The 21,442-nt window shown below is 38.1% G+C and overlaps 1 protein-coding gene across 1 annotated transcript in view; it reads left to right on the forward strand.

Moving 5' to 3' along the window:
• Garem (GRB2 associated, regulator of MAPK1) overlaps nucleotides 1-21,442 on the forward strand; it is a 174,409-nt gene that overhangs the window by 117,234 nt on the left and 35,733 nt on the right. The window contains exon 3 of the mRNA XM_013014792.1: nucleotides 17,252-17,382. Within this exon, the coding sequence (XP_012870246.1) occupies nucleotides 17,252-17,382 (131 nt within the window). The remainder of the gene's footprint in view (nucleotides 1-17,251; nucleotides 17,383-21,442) is intronic.

The raw sequence follows: 21,442 nt of genomic DNA on the forward strand, positions 1-21,442 counted from the left end.
GGATCACAACAGTGACTGACCTGGCCTTGATCTTAGTTGACACTGGCCTGGGAACCTGGCTTCTAGCATCATAGTAGTTTCTCATGGTCAGGCTTGTGAGTCTTTTCCATGACTGCTTCTTGACTCTTTGTAACATTGCACACCAGCAAGAGCTATCCTTGAACTCCATTCTCCTGGCCTTCATCCACCTGCTCTTCTTCAGTTCATCTTCACTGTGTTGGTCGCAGACTCAGCCTGTTATTTCCCCCCCTCTCTCTTACCCCTTCTTTCCTCCATTAATGTCTCTTCCTCTCTTATTCCCCTCTCCATCTTCCCACAACTTCTACCGTAAACTCCTCTTGGTTTGACTGCTCTTATTCTGTTCCAAAGTTCAACAACCACTATACCTTGTTCTTCCATCTTGTCAGCCTTAATTACTGCAAAGGAAAGTGTATCTTTTCTCCCCTAAACTTATCCCTACCCTGCTGTGTCTATTTTTGTCATTTTCATTACCCATAGCCTAGGCCATCAAATTGATCACTGATACTCTTTTTCCATTGAGCACTATTTTGTGGAAGAAGTTCAAGTGGATTTAGAAGACAGAGTTGCCAGGGATCCAGACTGCAAGCTTAGAAATGATAGGTTCCATCTGTAAACCACTTGGTACTAAATCCTATGCAAGATATTTTTCTAGTTTATTCCATGTGGTCTTCATGGTGTCCTATCAGATGATAAGAGGAGGGCCCAGGCTCTGCACAAGGATGGGAAATGGGTTCAGGTACTACTTTTCCTTTCTCCTCCTCCTCCTCCCCCTTATCCACTTTTTCCTCTTCCTCCTCCTCCTCCTCCTCCTCTTTTTTCCTCTTTTTCTTCCTTCTCCTCCTAAGACATCCCAAGACCAACTCTCCTTTAGTGTAGGAATTTAGTTCTCCCAGATGTTACTTCAGTGGTCAGATGGAGCCCACAGTTTAATAAGACTTCCAGGTGATTTGGATGCAACTGACATTTTGGAACAATAGTATGCAACTTCCTTAGAATTTAATTATGTGTTGCATTATTTGCTTGCTTCATATATTATTTTACCTCCAGGATCAGACTGTAGTTCTACTCTTTGGCTCACATTCACATTTTTACACATTAATCTTTAGTTGTATATTTGGATCAGTTGCTGAAATCATTCCAGTTAATTTTCACTTCATTTCTTTCTTATGACTAATAATTTCATCTTGATCTGCTTAAGAACAGCATATGTACAGAAATGTCAGATTCTTCACAATGCCTGAAACCAGGTGCGAAGTTACTGTTGGAGGATGGTGTAGTGTCACACAGGAAGGGGCATGGCTCCCAACCACTCTGGGTTTTATAAGAAGAGGAAGAAACAGATTTGTTTGTGAATAGCAATGCTTGGTTAAGTTGAAATTAGGGTTGATATATCTGGGGTATTTTTTTAAGCAGTCTTGGCACTTGAACTCAGGGCCTCTTTGTTCTCAAGGGTAGAACTCTACTATTTGAGCCACAACTTCTGGCTTCTTCTGTGTAGTTTATTGGAGATAAGAGTCTCACAGACTTTCCTAACCAGGCTGGCCTTTTGATCCATGATCTCAGATCTCAGCCTCATGAGTAGCTAGGATTACAGGCATGAGCCACTGGTGCTCAGCTCCTATATGGAATTTTGAAGAGGATACAAGGCAGCTGTTTTAAGGAATATTTTATATCCCTCAAACTTAACTGTGTGGCTTATATGGCACTCAGAATGTTTATTTTTTTCCCTTTTTTCCTCCTTCTGTCTTTCCTTCCTGGTACATTAAATAAGTGTTTAAAAATGCCAGCCTTACGTTTACTCTCTACATATCGGGGGGATGTATTTTCTTCTATTTCATCTCAGTATTATATATACTCCCTTCCCACTCTGTCATATGTAACCATTGCATTGTGTTTATTGTGCCTTGTTTTTGGATCGTTTTTTGTTTGTTTGTTTGTTTTGCCAGTCCTGGAGCTTGAACTCAGAGCCTGGGCACTGTCCCTGAGCTTCATTTGCTCAAGGCTAGCACTCTACTACAGTGTCACAATGTCACTTCTGGCTTTTTCAGTTTATGTGGTACTAAGGAATCAAACCCAGGGCTTCATGCATGCTAGGCAAGCACTCTACCACATTTCCAGCCCTTGGATAGGTTTTTGCCAGAGTGCAATATATGTGTCTCTCTGTCTGTCTGTCTTGAATGTATTTTAGCAGTATTGGGGGTTGAATTCAGGGCATTGCACTTCTAGGCAGGTACTTTTTCACTTGAGTCCTGAGCATAGACTTTTTTGCTTTGGTTATTTTTGAGATAGGGCTGGCCTGAACAGGAGATCTTTCTACACCTCTCATGTGGTTTGAGATGAAAGCTTTTATTTGTTGTAATGGGATTCTGTGAACTTTGGTATGGGCTGGCCTTGAACCATGAACCTTCCAATCTTAGCCTATCATATAACTCCCATGTGGGATTAATAGACATAAACCACTGTGTTCAGCTTATATTTTTAATTTGTGCAAATTACATTGTGTTCTAAATTCCATGTTTTTGTTTTTTTTTTCTCTTCATTCAGTTTATTTCATTAAACATCATTTGAAAAAACCATTCTTGTTTGAAACTCCATTCTTACAATGTGTTCACCTGGTCTCCCAAAAGAGGGCAGCAAAAATGCTGCTGACATGAATATCTTCATATCTCCCTGTGCTCTGTGTGAACATTTCTTTGGAACTTAAATGTAGGAGTAGAATTTATGGGTGTTAGAAGCATGAGGATTTACTTTGACTCAACGATACAAAATCTCTCTTCAGTGTAGCTGTCCAACAAGATTCCTGACCTCTGTCAGGAAATTACAAGTTTGTGATTGTAACAGTTGTGAAATAAGAGCTCTTACTTTGCCTTTGTTGTACTCTTTGAGGTTCTCTTTATATGCTTCCTAGTCTTTAGGCTGGCCTCCTTAGAAATGCTCCTCCACTGTCATTTGTAGGATTTCACAGAATTCCCCCCCCCCCAGTATCTATCTATCTTCACTTTCAGACTTTATAATCATCTTCTGTCTGTCACCTGTCAACTTTTCCCATACTATTCGCAAACAGAATATTTAATTAAAAAAATCCTTGCTTTGCCTTAGTTTCTGCTTAGAAAGCCCATTTTAGTTCTTCTCCATTGTTAGCCAGTTTTTAACCAAATCCAAAGACTTGTTTAGTCTTGTCCAGTGTGTTGTGGCAGTAACTTAATTACATAATACTGAGATTTTTTTCCCCCATTTACCTAACCCTCTCTAACTGTGTTTATTCAGCAGAAATGCTTCTGTAAGTTAAAATAGCCAGAACCCCAGAAGAGTAAGATATGTCCCAAAACTAGTAAGGACATCACCAAAAAAAGGTGTCAATTCACTCTGAACGCAGCCTCCAGAAATTTCAGCTAGACTGTCAGTGCAAACACAGTGCATAAAGAACTTTGTTGACCCTGTCTGTTCTCCCTATAGAGTATTGACCTCAACAACCAACATAAATTCAGATCCCATCTCACTCTATCCGATAATGATTTACCAGTTTACCAGTTCTGAACATTTTGGACTTATGACTTGCTTATAAGGCACAAAAATAAATAGGATAATGTTAAATCATACTTGGGAAAATTCAAACCTATATATAAAAGAAAGAGAAAGGAACACAAAGATTTTTGAGCATTTTTCTGCCTTGGCATACCTTTGAACACTGCCTTGTACAGAATAATAAATAAATACATGAAACTGTTATAATGGTTTTGTTCTGTCTTGTTTTTGTGTCTATACTGGGGCTTGAACTCAAGGCCTAGGTGCTGTCCCTTCACTTTTTCACACAAGGCTGCCATTTGAGCTTACAGCTCCACTGCTGGCTCCAAACCATGATCTTTAGATCTCAGACTATGAGCCCAAATGAATTTTTCCTCTTTTAAGATGTTTCTCTCAGGTATTCTGTCACAGTATCAAGATAAGTAACTAATGTACCCTTAGTATACTATCAGAAAACATAGTTTTTGACTCAAAATTGATCTTTCTAAATTTCCAGTAATTTTTGTTAAAAGCCTGACCTTATACTAGAAACAAGAATTATTTTTAAATCAATTGATGATGTACAGTGTGTTCGTAATTCCATCATTACAGAGGTTGAATCAGGAGATTTGTGAGTTTACGGTTAAGCTAGGCTATATAACAAGATTATCAGAGAGAGAAAGGCAGGAATGGAGGCAGAGAGGAAAGGAGGGAGAGAGGAAGCAAGAAAGAAGAAAGTGAAGAGAAAAGAAAGAAGGATTTTTTTTAAGTTAGAATGTGTATCCCTAACAAAGTCACTCCTCTGTAAAAGTACTTTTTCCTCCCCAGCCTTTGCCATCAGACATTCCTGCCAGTGTAGCCCTGTTTACATAACTGCCCTCCTTGGATGGAATGTTTTACTGAGCACTATCCTACACAGGCACACAGCCTGTTTAACATGGAATAAGGTCAAAACCTAAAAGGTACTTGAGAATGCCCAGTAAGTTAGATCTGTGCTGAACAAAAGTGGAAGCATTTTAACAAAAGTGAAGTATTGGAGCAAGAGCAGGGACCGTTCGCCAGCAAATACTAAAGAAAACAAAAGAAGAAAGAGTAGCTCTTTTGTGAGAAGATGGAAGGAAAACCACTTGTTGGGTTTGGGATAGGCCAAAGGTATGTATTTGCTATTTGACAACATGCTCATTCATCAAGCACTTTACAGAAATGGAACTACAAGTAAAAAATAGCACCGGCATGGCTGTGTGCTTCTCCATTGTTTAATCAGAGATTCTGAAGGATTTGGCAAAAATGAGGGGGCTCCATATATATTTATATATACATATATATATATACATATGTATATACATATATATGTATATATATGCATGGATATATATCCATGTATATATATGGACATATATGGATATATATGCATATATCCATATATGCATATATATCCATATATATATGGAGCCCCCTCATATACATATATATGTATATATACATATATGTGTATGTATGTATATATCCATGGATATATACATGGATATATATATATATATATATATATATATGGAACCCCATTATATATGGGTTTTCCTTTTTTTTTCTTTTTGCTGCAGCTTTAATTGATTCCTAACCAGTGTAGAACTTGAAATTCTTTGTTATATGGTCACATATACATTAATTATATTTTAAACATGAGACATTGGACTTGTTCATTCATTGAGGAGAGAGTTAACTAGATAGCATGTCATGAGAGTCAACACTTCCTATTTCCCAGTCTCTGTCCCCAAACCGGTGTCCAGCCAGGTGGTTGCAAGCTGCTCTAACTATGCTGCTTTTCTTCTCTTTTCTTCCTATCTAACCCACAGCACTTGTGCCATTTCTGTATCTGTCAAATTTAAAATACCTTTTGATATCTCCAATTCTGTAGGAAGGAGCTTTTCCAGTATTAATATAAGAAGCTAACACTTTTTTCTATCCAGCAGCAAGAATATTAAAATAATATTAAGTTGCTCTCCATGTTTGGGGGGTGGGGAGAAGAGCTGGTCCTAGGGCTTGAACTCAGGGCCTGCACATTGTCCCTAAATTTCTTCTGCTCAAGGCTAGCACACTATGACTTGAGCCACAGCTCCATTTTCAACTTTATGATAGTATTAGATATAAAAGTCTCACAGACTTTTCTGCCTGGGCTGGCTTCAAACTGCATAGCTCAGCCTCTTGAGTAGCTATGATTACAGACGTGAACCACAGCTCCTTTCCTTTGATGACAGTGCATTTTCATGTCACATTCTGACCTCCCTTGGATAAATATAATCACTGAGCCCACATCCTGTGTCACTTACCTTGTTAAGCTCTTTATGTGTGTTTATCATCCTAAAAAGTCTAATATAGCTATTACTAACCCATATTATAAAGAACTGGTAAGCAAAAGCAGTGTAAAAGTTATGACTTAACTAAAATTGCATGATAAAAGAGAAAGCCGGGATTTGAACTCCAGAAATGCATGCACTAACTGCTGCACAAAGTTGTGGAAGCAAAAATAATAATCGATGGTAATCCAAAGCTCACCACCTTATTTTGAAAGCTTAATTATTAGCTTGATTCTAAGTGATATGTCTTCTTTTTTGCCTATTATTGTAAGAGCCAAGAAAACAGGACACACCTGACCTTGTGGTATCTTTCTTTTACTCCACTATTCTGTCAAATGTAAGACTCTAAGGAGTTGCCTTGCTTTAATTATTTTTTTTGATAGAGGAGTTTCAGGTTAATAGCTAAGTTTAAAGTACAGACATTTCCCATGTATTTTGTACTTCAACATATACGTAGTATCCCATAATATCAACATCACATTCTAAAATGGTACATTTGTTGTAAACAATGAACCTACAATAGCTCATTTTTATTATCCAAAGTCTATAGTTTATACTTGTGTTTCAACTTGATGTTGAACACTCTATGAGTTTGAACAAATATATGGCAGACATGTATCATATATGCTGCTACATAATATTCTCACTACCCAGAAAGACCTCTGAGTTGTACCTATTCTTTTTCTCTTCCTTTAACCTCCTTCCCTTGAATCATTTTACTAATCATTTTCATCTCCATAGTATGGTATCTTCACAATATCATATAGTTAGAATTATAATACATAGCTTTTTTAAATTGGCCTCTCACATACTGCATGCATTTAAGCTTTCTCTATGTCTTTCATAACTACTTATTTTGCTACTGGTAGCAAATAGTAGCTAAAGGGCTAGAAAGGTGATTCAGTGGTATTTTTACTTGCCTTGCATGCATGAGGCCCTGGGTTGTATTTCTCAACACCACAGTGGCACTGTGGCTCATGTGGTAGAGTGCTAGCCTTGAGCTGAAGAGCTGAGGGACAGCGTCCAGGACCAGAGTTCAAGCCCCATGACTGACAAAAAAAAAAAAAAGCAAATAGTAGCTAAAGAATTTAGAGAAGATAGGAAATGTATTCATTACCTTACTCATGTAACTGTAACCCCTCTGTACAGTATCTGTACAATAAATAAATTAATATAAAAATTTAGAAAAGACATATTCGTAATTTTTCCCAAAATGAAATGTAAAACCTATATGATTTGTTTTTAATAGAGTTCAATGTTTTAGGCTAGTTGATTTATCTTCCCCTATCTCCTTGATAACTTAAGTGTCTTCCCTGGAGCATACCTTTAAGAAACTATTTCTTTACATGGAATTTTAGTCAGTACAATTTTGGTACAAAGATTAAAAATGAAATCTCCTATAATCAAGGCACTTTTTCTCCCTAATGAAAACCACAGCTTGAGCAGCTGCTTATATTATTGTCTCTCCTCTGTGGTCCCACTGGTGTGTGGGAGTTTACTGTTGGGCTGTGGAAAAGGGAACGAATAAGAAGCCAAGAATGGGGTCATGTTTCAATAGAGAAATAATGGTGGAATGTTAAAATCCTTGAGTTTGTTTCTCACCCTCTCCACTCTTTGGTCATGCAGTTTGGCTTTCTTTTTCCTTTTTAAATACTTCCATAAGGCATGAGGGAAAAGCCTATATTAGAAGAATCAGAGTTTTGAGAGCTTAAACTTCTACTTGAATTCGAAATGGCATCTTTTCTGTTTTGCCTGTCATTGTAAAAGGCTTTAAAAATCTATCTGTAGTGCACACACCCCTATGTTACCCCCTCTGCACTGGTGTGGTATTTCTTTTCTTTGTCGGGATTGTGTTTGTGTCTGATGCCTTTTTCTAGTGTCAATTTCTATGCCTCATTTTTTTTAAAGTTTGCACATCTTTCTCTCTCCCTACTTCCTTTTTCCTGCTCTTCATTTTCTATTCATTTTTATGTCCCCCTTCACTTTCTATGGAATATAACTTAAAATTCAGCAAATAAAAAATTTAACATCTTTAATTTTTCTGTACATAAATAGGTCATTTGATATTTCTCCAAAAATAACCTAACTCAAATAAAATTGCTTTTTGCATATTGGAACTTGGATACCTTTTTTAATGTAGGTTTTTATTCTTTAACAGAAGCAGCTGCTGCATTCTGGCTTTCAGCCACCATGCCAGACATTATAAAAGGGTGGCTAGGTTCTGATTACACAGAATGAGGTGAATCCCTGTCACCAAGCCTTCTATTCTATGCCTCAGTCACCCATGTCATGTCTAAATGAAAATACACTTTATCATTTAACCAATTGTCAGGGTCACTTGGGGGATTAAGTGAGACAATCAGAATAGACTTTTAAATTCTGCTAAAGTGAAATTCATTGACAACATAACATCAAGTGATCCTTTTCCTTCTAATTTTTTGATATTCTTCCAGTAGTAGGCAAAGCACCTCATCTTGTTGATCTCATCCTAAGGAGGTGTTGATGGATTTTAGAAGCAGCATAATAGTGGTGGATTTGGATCCAAACACAAGTTACAATTCTGGATTTCCTACTGACTTGGCTCTGACCGAAGCAAATTCCTTAATCTCTGTGGACTTCAGTGTCCTCACCAGTTAAATTTCTAATGCTCCTCGCCCACTCCCTGGATTGTTCATTGGAGTGATGTGTGTGAGAAAGTGGACTGACTGTAAAGAATCATCCTGGGATGACTCTAGCCAGAGGGTCAGGCTCTTTCTTTTTCATTTTGTTTTTCTGAATCTGGTTAAGATTCTCTTGAGAGAATGCTTGTTTGGTCTGTGATTCCTCTCTTCTAAGTCTTTGTCACCACTTACATTGGACACATTTGGTCCTAAAAAGTCAGTCAGAATACATTTTTAGACTTAGGCCAGTATAAGGAGCTTGGATATGCCCAGTCTGAATACTGTCAATAGTATAGGTCTTCAAGGAACTGGTTCATAGTGCTTATCCTTAAAGTTATAAAAAGAGGCCTTCCACTTCAAGTCTGTGGTTTTAAGCTAAGGAGGAGTAAAGTATTCAGTAGGCTAGATTTGCCAACAAAGTTTTTTGAATATTTCTTCACTAAAATCCACCCACTGCTATGTGACATCAACTAGATCAGTGATGTGTCAAGCCCTTGGCCAGCCACATCTACACCCTGCTCTCCTTCAGAAATACAAAGTGGTCCTTGAAATGGAGATGATTTTTTATTTGAATCACACACTAAAAACTTGATGTATTTACGTAAAAACCTCATACTATCCATTTCTGGGGATCAACCGGTGCTGGGAGAACTAGGAGGTCACCATCTATATACCTTTTTATCAGTTTTACCAATTTATAAGACTTTTCTAAAAGGTCCTATACGTATTTGAGTTTGAGGCAGACACACACACAGAGAATGCAATTCCCCTTACTGGAAAACCATTTTCAGAGTATGGAATAGCTTGGTTGGTGAGAACTTTCATCCCGGAGGGATTGTTTTGAATCCAGGTAGGTCCAGTTAATATTCAAGGATGTAGTTTCAGAATGGAAAGTGACAGTATGATCCCTTATTTTATATAATCTCAGAGAAATAGGAGTACCCACAGATTTTTTTTTTATGATGGTCATTTTACTGATTTTTTTTCTATTCTTTGGGTCTTATTCCTGTTCTCTGTAGTGATGTAATTTTTTGGCCTTTGTGCTGAGATGTGTTTTTTGCCTTTGTTGGGAATTTGTTTCTCCCAATTACACTTCAGTTCTCTTCTCTCCAAAACCATAATTTGAGAAACAAACTAATCAGATTTTAGATTAGGAAATATCAAGTTGTATCTTAAGTCTATTATTATGTTTGAAACTGTTTTAAGATTAATACAAATTTTACTGGGCTCACACCAATAATCTTAGCTACTTGAGAGGCTAAGATCTGAGAATAGCAGTTCAAAGTCAGCCTGGACAAGAAAGTCCATGAAATCTCTGATCTCCAATAAACCCCCAAAAAGCTGGAAGTGGAGCTGTGGCTTAAGTATTAGAGTGCTAGCCGTAAGCAAAAAAGCTCAAGGACAGTGCCCATGCCCTGAATTCAATCCCCAGAACTGGCACATGCATGTTCATGCACACACACACACACACACACACACACACACACACACAGATTATACAAATTCCAACAATTAGTAATAGAAAAATGAACAGAAAATTCACATGATATAAATTACTTATAAAAATAACTATGTCCTTCCTTATAATAAAAGATTTGTTCGAATCTCAATGGTAAACTGTTTCTCAGAACAGCTATATCTTTTTAAACTTTGTGAATGAACTGTTAAGAAAGGCATAAGGAAATGAATTGTCTGAAAGAGTATAGTTGGATACAAACTTGCACTTAGTTTGGCAATATGTGTATCAAGAAGAAGAATGCCTTTATCCTTTAGCCCAGCAGTTCCTGTTTTAGGCAGTCTCCTACCAGTATGTAAGAATATTCATTTCAACAGCGCTGTGGCTACAGAAAATTGAAACAATCCACCAATAAGGGCTGGTTGAATTAGTTGTTATGGTATAGAGGTATAGATGGTTTTAGCAGCTCTTAAAAATGAGAAGTAATTGTATAATATGCTACGAGTTTTGGAAAAGGTAGGTAGACTACATCAGATTCTACCTCTGGACTATGGATTAAAGGACTAAGGATGAGTAAATGGGTTTCCTTATACTGTTAGTGGAAGTGGACATTAACATAAACTTTATAAAACATGATGTATTGCTCTTTGTTATTCAAAATAGCAAGGTGATACACATTTGCTACCTGGCAGTTCCTACTTGTGTGTGTTCTGCCCTGCATAAATACACCAGATAAAAAAAATGCTTGGCCGTGCGCTGGTGGCTCACGCCTGTAATCCTAGCTACTCAGGAGGCTGAGATCTGAGGATCGCGGTTCAAAGCCAGCCAGGGCAGGAGAGACGGTGAGACTCCTATCTCCAATAAACCACCAGAAAACCGGAAGTGGCGCTGTAGCTCAAGTGGTAGAGCGCTCTCGCCTTGAGCTGAAGAGCTGAGGGACAACGCCGAGGCCCAGAGTTCAAGCCCCACGACCAACAAAAAAAAAAAATGCTTGAATACTTTTGGTATTACATCTTGATAATAAGCACTGATTGTTGCCCAGCTTTATTTATCTCTTAAAAAGTGGCAACTGCTTCATTGTTTCTGTTGAGAATTGTTCATTTCTTCACATCTGGAAATGGTCCAGTGGTTTTAAGATTCAGTTCTTTGAACTACCTAAAATGTATTTCTACGCAGCTAACTTGAAACCATCCAACTTAATATTGGTGGTCTGTCTGAGAGAGGCGAGGGAAGTATGTTCACTCAGTCTCTATTTAGTAATGCCTTGTTGATGTGACCTGTAGGTCCCACACGGACGCTTTCTGGGACTTTCTTTGCACAGTCTTTTGATTACTTTCACCATTCTTAGTGCCCTGGTGTCATTTTGGTTGCTCTTTTTTTCTGTATGGTTTGAGGTTGGTTTTGACAGCATTTGTCTGTTCCCAGCAGCAAGGGAGACGTCAGTAGTAGTGTTGTTCACTTGAGTTATAGTCCCACAGATGGATACTGCAGGCCTCTGCTCTTATTCCGATTCTTTTTATTTACACACATAAAGTAGACCACTGTGCTGAAGGAATGGCAAGCAGTAAAACCGTGGCTGTAAAAGATTTACCACAGGCCATGTTCATTTCCAGAAGTAATGGGAACGAGTGGAGCACAAATCATGGAGAGTTCCATCCTCACTGGTTTCTGCAGCTTTGGATTCCCACTGACTGGTGATCAAAACTTCCTGGCCAATAGCAAACTTGACAGACCTGCACCCCACTATTTCTCTTTGTAATTAGCAACATTTGTTTTCATTTTCATTTCTGACACATGGTCTTTACTGCTAAGTAAAAGAGGTGTTATTAGGACAGTCCTTTAGCATTGTACTGTGCTCTAGGCTATGCTTGATGTGTTATCCAGTGGCCGCTTTATCTCTGAGACCATCTTGAGAGGCAAAAATAATGAATATATTCTAGATGACATTCCTTACCAGAATATTAATTATGGAATCAAGTTTTAGACATAGCATAAATAAAGCATGGATCTTTGCTTTCTAAATAGTACCTTAAAGTCACTTAGATTGTAATCGGCAAGCATGTCATTGGTGTTGGATTTGTTTCTGGGAGTTTCAGGACCTGGCAGATGGATCTGCTCTCCCATGGAGAAGTTTTATGAAATCATCAAAGCTGTCGAAAGACAATGAAACTTCCTCCCTCTCCAAGAACAGAGTTTGACAGTAACATCTCACAACAGATGTTTCCACAAGCTTCAAATGTTTATTTGGTGGCGCAAAAGACTCTGTTATTCATGAAATGGTCTGTTAAAAAATTAGTTCCTCTGCATGAGGGTTGTGGGAATATGTGTTGTGTAAATTGATTTCTCTTTTGGCAAGGGACTGGTTCTTAAGTCATCCAGTCTCTAAGGTTGGCCTCTAACAAGTTCCAATTTCCAAGTCACAGCGGCAGCAGTCACAGAGAATTTACCAATGCCATAGCCAGTATCTTTCCCAGACTATGTCAAGTTGACTAACCAAGGAATGTCACATTTGTTCTTAAAGAATAGAAGCTGAGTAAAAGTTTATAAAAATTTTGGAAAGGATGGTGAGAAAATATAAGCATTTGTGTTGTCTGATCATTTAAATTGTCCTCCTAATATAAGTCTGCTTCTGCATCTTGCACTTTTGATTTTAGATATGTATTTAAGGGAAAATGGCTGTTCTAAAATCAACAAGGGCAGCTTAGGATTGGCTTCAGGAACCTCACAAGAAACCATGGTGTGACTATTTAGTTAGTGTGGGATGAATGAGCTGGTCATTTTCACTTCTGCTGTCTTGTTTTGCCCCTAGCCCGATCTGTACTTTCCAATTTATCCAGCAGGACAGAGGTCAGCAAACTGTGGCCTGAGGGCCACATCTGACCTGCCGCATGTTTTGTAAATAAAGTCTTACTGGAGCCTGGCTGCTGTCACGCCTTTGCATGTTGTGTGAGGCTGGTTTTACACACCAGAGACCATTTAGTCCAGAAAGGCTAAAATACATACAGAACAAGTTTGTTCAATTCAGCCAGAAGAAGTCACATGTGACTATTTAGATTTTAAAGTCACTTGTAATGTAAGAAATTTAAGTAATTAATTTTAGATAACTATGTGTTGCCTGGGCTAGCCTTGAACTGATATCCTCATGCTCTTCGTCCCCTGAGTAGCTGAGGGGTATAGGCATGAGCCACCAGTGCCCTTATTAGTGTCCTACTTCTTTTTATCTGTGTTGGGGGAGAGGGGCAGGGAGCAGTGAGGCTGAAACTCAGAGTCTCTTGCTCTTGCTTAGTTTTTTTCTGTTCAAAGTTGGTGTTTTACCCACTTGAGTTATACCTCAACTTCAGGCACTTTCCTGATTAATTGAAGATAAGAGTCTCACATTTTTCTACTCAGGCTGGCGTCAATCACAGTCCTCAGATCTCAGCCTCCTGAGAAGCTAGGTTTACAGGCATGAGCCACAAAGCTTTCTTTATTATTATTATTATTATTTTAATGTGGCTGCTGGGTAGGGAGAGCATAATTCAAAAGTTTTAGCATCTGCCATTTAGTGTTTGGTGTATGTACAGATTTCTTTATGTTAGAAATTTTTTCTAACATTTGTCACACATTTTAAGTAAATTAAACTCATTCATACTTCTCAATAGTTGATTATCATTGGCAGTTTTTCATAAAAGTATACCTGGTTTCATGGCAAATGGCTTGAATTGTCTTTAGGTTTCACAAATAAAATTTCATATTTACCTAATAAATTAGAAAATAAACATCACAATTATACATAACCAGAAATATTGGCACAAATATTCAGTGTCTCTTTAGGATGTTCTAGAGATCTGACCAAGTGAACCTATAAATTTTATCTTTTACCCTGATATATCCTATTGCAATGCTGAGGGATCATCTGTTTAATCTTGAAGGATACTTTAACGTTTATTTAACCTAGTCTTTGGATCAGCTCCTGAAAAATATTCTTTGAGGTTCCTGGTAACATGATAATGATTTTAAGGGGCCTGGCTCTTCATCTATGGCTTTTGAACTGATTCCTTCCAAAATAAAGAAAACACAATCTCCATCAGAGCTGACTATCCATTGATACCAATCTTTTTTCCCCACTGTTTCTCTTCCTTCACACTTAAATTCTTGTATCCCTCTTTGCCAGCTCAAGGCCCATGGACGGGCAGCATAACCTCTCACATGCCTGCATCCTGGCTCTTTTGCCTTCTTTCATTTCTCATGCTCACAGTACTGGCCAAATCCAAATCTTTACTTTGCACCAGCCTCTGTGTATCTTACCTTGGCTGGGGAAAACATGGTCATACTTTCTGATTTCACTCAATTCCAAACCATCAAACCCTAAGCAGGAACTTAATACATCCTAGCAGTCTTGTGATGTTACTCCCTATGAGTGAACTTCTGACAGTCTTCTTTTTCCTTAGTCCTCTGATGCCTCTCAACCAGTAACTTTGTTCCAACTTTGGCTAGAAGAATTTAAACAGTAAAAAGAAGATTCTGTGAGCTCCTACATTATACTATATCTGGTGTAGTTACAGAAGGATTGTCTGTGCTTCTATCTGGAGGCTACCATTACCATGTCAGATCCATCCTCTCTGCTCCTGTAGTTAGCTCACACACCGACTGATTTTTTTTTTTTTCAGTACTGGGGATTAGACTCAAGGTTCATGCTTACTTGAGCCTTTTTTTCGTTGCTTATTTCTGAGGCAGCTTGTCACTTTTTATTCCCCTGGACTGTCTGGACTGTGATCCTCCTACTGGTGCTTTTCTATATCACTGGGGTAGATAAGCATGTATGTGTCACTGCACCAAACCACTGTTCTCCCTTAGAGTTGGAATAGCAGAAGCATACCACCATGCCCAGCCATTGCTTGTGATGGGTTTTCCTGCAAACCTCTTCCCTCCACCTCCCCAGTACCTAGGATTACAAGCTTGAACCACTCTACCAGGTGCTTGATCCTTTCTCTTAGTCATTTCCATCAATATCCAAACAAAGTATCGCTCTCGCATTATATCAAGGACAACAAAATGACCCCCATCTAACTTCCACCTCCTACCTGTAGTCACTGCTTCGTGTCCCTTCTCTCTATACCAGTACTGCCTAAGCATCATCTGAACAGAACTTAGTTCTGTCCAGCTATCCCACTCTCCTCAAACTCCCACTTAAATCTCACACAGTTGTGATCTCACTGTCCCATAGCAGCATTCAGCATTGCTCTCAATCCTTGAAGTACTCAGATCTCCTGGCTTCCAGGATGCACCCTCCTTTGGTTTGCCTCTGACAATATTCCTGGCTAGTCTTCCTCAGTGTCCTGAACCGTATACCTTAGAATTATTTCCTACTTATACTCAAAACCATGGTCAGCATTATCATAAAATATCATAGCTTTAAACACTGTCTATATGTGGCTGACATAGACAAGTTCATTATTTCCAGCTGGACCTTTCTCCTGACTTCTCATTTATACATCCATAGATGCCTTCATTGTATTTTATATCCAATAGACATATGTCCAGACTGATTTCTAGTCCTCCATCTACTCTAAACCAGTCCAACTCAGTTAATGGCAGTTTTGTACCCTTGATTGTTCAGGCCATGTTCTCAACACTTCTCACCATTGACAACCCCCTGCTGTCTTATACTTAAAGATTACAGGAACCTCCTGATATCTCTGCCCCCATGCCTTGCATCTTGCTTTTTTTTTTTTTTTTGTCGGTTGTGGGGCTTGAACTCTGGGCTTGGACACTGTCCCTCAGCTCTTCAGCTCAAGGCCAGCGCTCTACCACTTGAGCCACAGCGCCACTTCCAACATGGCAGCCAGAGTGAGCCTGGTTGGTAAAATCACTTCTTCACTCGCTCTTGACATTCTTTCTCTTCTCTCTTGCCAATTTCCCACCCTATTCCAGTCACACGGGAGCATGCCGAGCAAGCATTCATCTACCTGAGGGTCATTAGCTGGTCTCCTGCCTGTATCTAGAAGTCTAAGAACTCCACTCTAGTTAGCTACCAGCATCTTTGTCCTTTACCCACATCCAAGGTCACTAAATCAGCTTTATCTTGTGACTGTCCTGCTCACACCATTTTCCCCCTCTGCCCTAAGTTCAATAGCACATCCCACTCACATCCTGTAACCTCTTTTATTATATTTGCTGTCTGTCTCTGACCCAAATGTAACTTTCAGGAAGACAGTGAGTTCTGCCTTTTTCATTGGTGAATCTAATATAATGCCTCTAATTAGAAGACACTTAATAAATGTGTTGCATATAATGAAAGTTTCCTGACACAGACACATTCTCAGAGATCTTCCTCATGATATTCCTTAATTTGCTTCTAAGAAAAATTCAGAAAATACCTACTAACAAGATAACTCCACTGTGTCTTTGATTTGATTACATATGGTCTTTTATGTTAAACTGAAAACAAACTAGACTGTAGCAGCAGTATTATTAATATTGAAAATGCACAAACAACATAATAGGTTCTTGATGTTTTTAGGAATACATTCAGAGTTCTTCACAAATCCCCCAAATTGTGCATGCCACAATAGTGTAATTACTGGCATGAATTTCAATCAAAGGAAGCCAGAGGGAGCCTTATATGTCATGTGGCTGGTAGGGGTTAGTCCCTGGAACCAGGCTGACCCCACAGATCAGCCTTTCAGCACATTGGAGCCTCTGCACCTTTGTTCACCATCACACTCAGATAGCTCGTGAGTCTTCATTGTTTCTTGTGGGTAGTTGAAACCAAGAATTTGAATTCTGTGAAAGCCAAGAGTCTATGATATTATTTTCTTCTGTGTTACTATTTGTTGTGCTGGTCTTATTGTGGTGCTAGGGTCAAACCCAAACTTGTCTGGCATGCCAGACAGTACTCTCCTGCTGAGCCACAACCCTTGTCCTTATTTTATTCTATTTTAAATACTGACTTAAAAAAATTAGTTCTTCCAGGATACTGGGACTTGATTTTAAAGTGTTATATGTGTTCTAATCCAACTAAATGACAAGATAACTTTATGTTAAAACACAAAATCCACAGTAATTCATAGAAGATAATAAGTTTTCTCTTGAGATCAAATCACATATGTGTATATATGCTCTAGCTTAACCCTTCTGTCATGATAACTTTTTTATGATGAATAAAGTTCTTTGATAAAAAAAAGAGTTGGTGGAAGGAAAGAGGATGTTGTCACCACAGTGACAGCTGTCCAACATAAACATCTTACGTCTTTTCTGTTTGTCATGTATTCTAGGGCAGTTCAAGCTGCTGGAACAAGACAGAGATATAAAAGAGCCGGTGCAATACTTCAACAGTGTGGAGGAGGTGGCTAAAGCGTTTCCTGAACGTGTATACGTAATGGAGGAAATAACATTCAACGTGAAGGTAGCTCTTGAAGACCCAAATGTTTGCCTTCACTAAAATAATTCAATTTTCTAGTCTGTATATACATAGCAAGTGCGTATCTGTGCTGTTCAGAGGATTCCATTTCTCCGGAAAGCTAATTAATGTCAGCAGCCAAACTGCATATATGATAGAGCTGACTTGACTCCTAATTACCTTCCGTATTCATTAGCATTATCTTTTATTAGAACATAAACCTGATATGTTCAAAAATAAAATTGCTAGAAGAGATCAAGGACATTTTAAGTTTATTTTTATCAGCCTATATTAATTTTACCAAAAAGTTTCATTATAACATTTTCATGTACACATATAATATACTTTGTCTGAACTTTGGCACATTCTGACCCCCTCCATTAATCTTAGAAGACTTTTTTTTTGTAATTTGGACTTCATTTCCTAATGTTTAGCATTTGTTTGACTAGCTCTTCTGTGAGACTGGTTTTCTGCTTATGATGAACAAATATATTAAGTTTAAAAAGGAAAAACAAAAGGCTTATAGAGCTTATTCTGAGATCAGCATGTATTCATTCCATTCTTTGTAGACTGTCTATCTCAATATATGCAGAGAAAACTGATAAACAGAATCTTACCCAGAGAAAAGACAGATAGTGTTTGCTGTGCTTCCTTTGTTTTGCATTCTTAAAGGAACAGCACATTCCCCTTTAATATGTTGAAGGAGCTCCTTTGACCAGACTTGCTGATGAAGCAGTGCCACTAGGTTCAGTCATGTTGCCCACACATCTCCTACATCAACACTCACAATTACTATCAAACATTTTAGACAGTGTTCACATTGAAAGGATTTTCTATTTAACCTCTTTTCTACAGGAAGTCCAGCTAAGCGAAGTTCTCTGAGAATTTCAAGATTTAGGGAGGCAGGATTCCCGTTTCTTAGAAATCTATGAGAACAGCATACTACATGGTTTCTTGGCCCAAGAATGCACCAGTGTCTTTGTGGGTGAGTCACTCTACCCACATTCTTCAGGAAAGGAGGAGTACCCAGGCAGCCTCCTGATTGGAGAAGTGGCTCTATTGTATTGGCTGTCATTCTCACTTCCAGTTCTACAATACAGCAGTGGTGGTCTACTTCGTGTAGTCTATTTTGTTAAAGTGAATCAGATTTTATATTTTGTAAAATGTTTTACTAGGTAAATTTCACTTATATAAAAAAGTCTCGGAAGTGGCAGTGTGGCTCAAGTGGTAGAGCGCTAGCCTTGAACTGAAGAGCTGAGGGCCAACGCCCAGGCCCAGAGTTCAAGACCCACAACCAACACACACACACACACACACAAAGTCTCTATAATTTTTAATGCCTTCAGTGTCTCAGTATTTTTAAGTTATCAAGAAAGCCCTCTTTCATTTATATTGAAAGTATGTGAGAACATCTTCATTTTTAAATTCCAGATTCATTAATTCATACATTAAATCTGTGTTTTCTAGCTGAGCAGTGGTGGCTCACACCTGTAATCCTAGCTACTTAGGAAGCAGAAAGCTTGAGGATTGCAGTTTAAAGCCAGCCCAGGCAGCGAAGTTTATGAGAAACTTATCTCCAATTAACCACCACAAAACAGGAAGTGAAGCTGTGGCTAAAAGTGGTAGAACACTAGCCTTAAGCTGAAGAGCTCAGTACAGTGAACAGGCTCTAAGTTCAAGCCCCACCACGGACAAAATAAAAGAAACTATGTTTTGTTCTTCTGTGCATTTTTTTTCCTGTGGCACTGAATCTAGGACCTTAATCATACTAAAGCAAATATTTTACCACGGATATACTCCTCATCCCAAGAAGTCTAATTCCATTAGCATCTAAATATGATTTAAATCTTTCCTGAAATTTTAAAATATTTAATCTAATGAAAATATATTTAGAAAAGAAAGTTAATATTTGTAAATTATTCTTAAAATATTTTATCTGCTAATAAATGGTGAAAAGTCAATCAAAAATTTTTATTTTTTAAAATTTTTTTTCAAAAAGTTTTTGACTTAAGATTTCCTCTACTATTAAAATTCAGCATTCCATATTAGTCATGTACAGTATTTTGTTTTTATTTTTTTACTTTTTGAACACTGCTTGTGTGTATATCTATGCATGAGTACATACACATGCCAGTCCTAGGGCTTGAACTCAGGGACTGGGCTCTGAAGGCTAGTGCTCTTCTACTTGAGCCACAGTTTTACTTCTGGCTCTTCGGTGGTTAATTAGAGATAAGAGTCCCATGGACATTCCTGCCTGGGCTGGCTTCAAACCACAATTTTCAGCTCTTAGACTCCTGAGTACCTATGGTTACAGGTGCTGGCCACTGTTGCCTGGCTAGCTTAACTATTTCACTCAAGGCTATTGTTCTACCATAAAAGCCATATCTCCACTTCCATATACAGTATTTTTAAAAGATGCTTCTATCAACTTTTCAAACATTTTTGCATTAAATCAACAGTGGTTTAAAATATTATCTTAGAATTCATACATTTGATAGAGTGATTTTACTACATAGAATACCATGTTTGAGTGTAGTCATTAAAGTATGTATAATATAAAACTGAGCTTATAATATCCATAGAGCTGATTGGATATGAGCTGAGTTCCAGGTTGTACAAACATAAATATTTAATATCTTCACTCTATGACTTAACAAACATTTAAGAGCCATCACATCCAGCTTGTATCAGTCATTAAGACATGACTCATTTCTACTCAGGGAACAATTGATATACAAAAATTTGCACACTTAGTAAATAACCACCCAAGTAAGTAAGTACATAGAGAAGAGCTATGGGAAGGTTTGTCTGGATACTACCTGAGCCAGAAGTAAACATTGAAAGTTATGGTCTTCTTTAATTAAAAGTAGACATGATTATAGTGTGTGTGAGAGAGCTGAGTTGATTTTTTAAAAATGGCATGGTTGGTCACTACTTTCTCTGGAGAAGAAAAAAAATGAAAAACAGCACTGTCTATTCACTGTGGTGGCTGGTTACCAGGAAACAGGTTTGTTTGTTTGGTTGTAAAACTTTCAAACCTCCTTAGAAAACTTCACCTTGTTCCTTCCACTTCAACGCATAAATCAGACCTGTAGGGCCCACCACTGAACATAGAACTTACTTAGGAATTGCAACTCTCATAATATTCAAGAGACATGAATATTCTTTGAAATAAATATTTCTATGTGTATGTTCATATACATAAAACGTGTATATTCAGAGGTTCAAATTTAAGTGAATTGTAGTAAGAATTTGAAGCATCAATGATTGATTTTCTAAAGTGAACTTACGTGAATTAGATAGTTAATCATCAAGTATATTTTGAGCTCCTATTACATGCCAAGCACTGTTGTGGTCTCTGGAAATATGGAGCGAATATGCAAATACCTATTTTCAAGGAAACCACAATTTGGTAGGGAATGTAGACAATAAATAAGTGTTCCCCTCCTTCCTCAAGTAGAGATAAACAAGACATTTGGCAGCCTGGGCTACATAGTGACAAGATACTATCTCAATGGCAGGAAGGAGGAATGGAGGGAGGGAGGAGAAGATAGACAAATCTGGAACTTGGAGTCTGGGATGATATACATTTGGGCTCATAACCTTTGGGAAGGTATTTGAAGCTGTGGGTACAGCTGAGCTGAACACAACAGCAATATTTTCAGTCAGGGTCCATTTATAATGTCTGTAATTTTGATTGTCATGACTATGATAGAAGACATTCTTTGAACAGAGGCCAGGAATGCTCTGTACATTCCACAGTGCACAAGAGAGACCCTCACAACAAAGAATTGTCCACTTCAAAATATTAAGTCTCAGGACTTAGAAACCCTAACCCAGAGACTAGATAGTTAAATAAGAGAGCAGAGGATTGAGCCTTGGAACATTTCAACATTTAGGGCCCTGCAGTGAGATAGGAGGGCCACAAATATTCCAGAAGCCACATGTGAAGCAGGACTAAATAACTGTATCAAATGCAGCTTAGTAACTGAATGAAATACAGTCTCAAATTTAGCAAATGGAAATCACTGGTAGCCTTGACCCAAAGAAAATAATCAATACCAAG

The sequence above is a fragment of the Dipodomys ordii genome, unplaced genomic scaffold, assembly GCF_000151885.1.
Source record: "Dipodomys ordii isolate 6190 unplaced genomic scaffold, Dord_2.0 Scaffold25, whole genome shotgun sequence".
NCBI lineage: Eukaryota > Metazoa > Chordata > Mammalia > Rodentia > Heteromyidae > Dipodomys > Dipodomys ordii.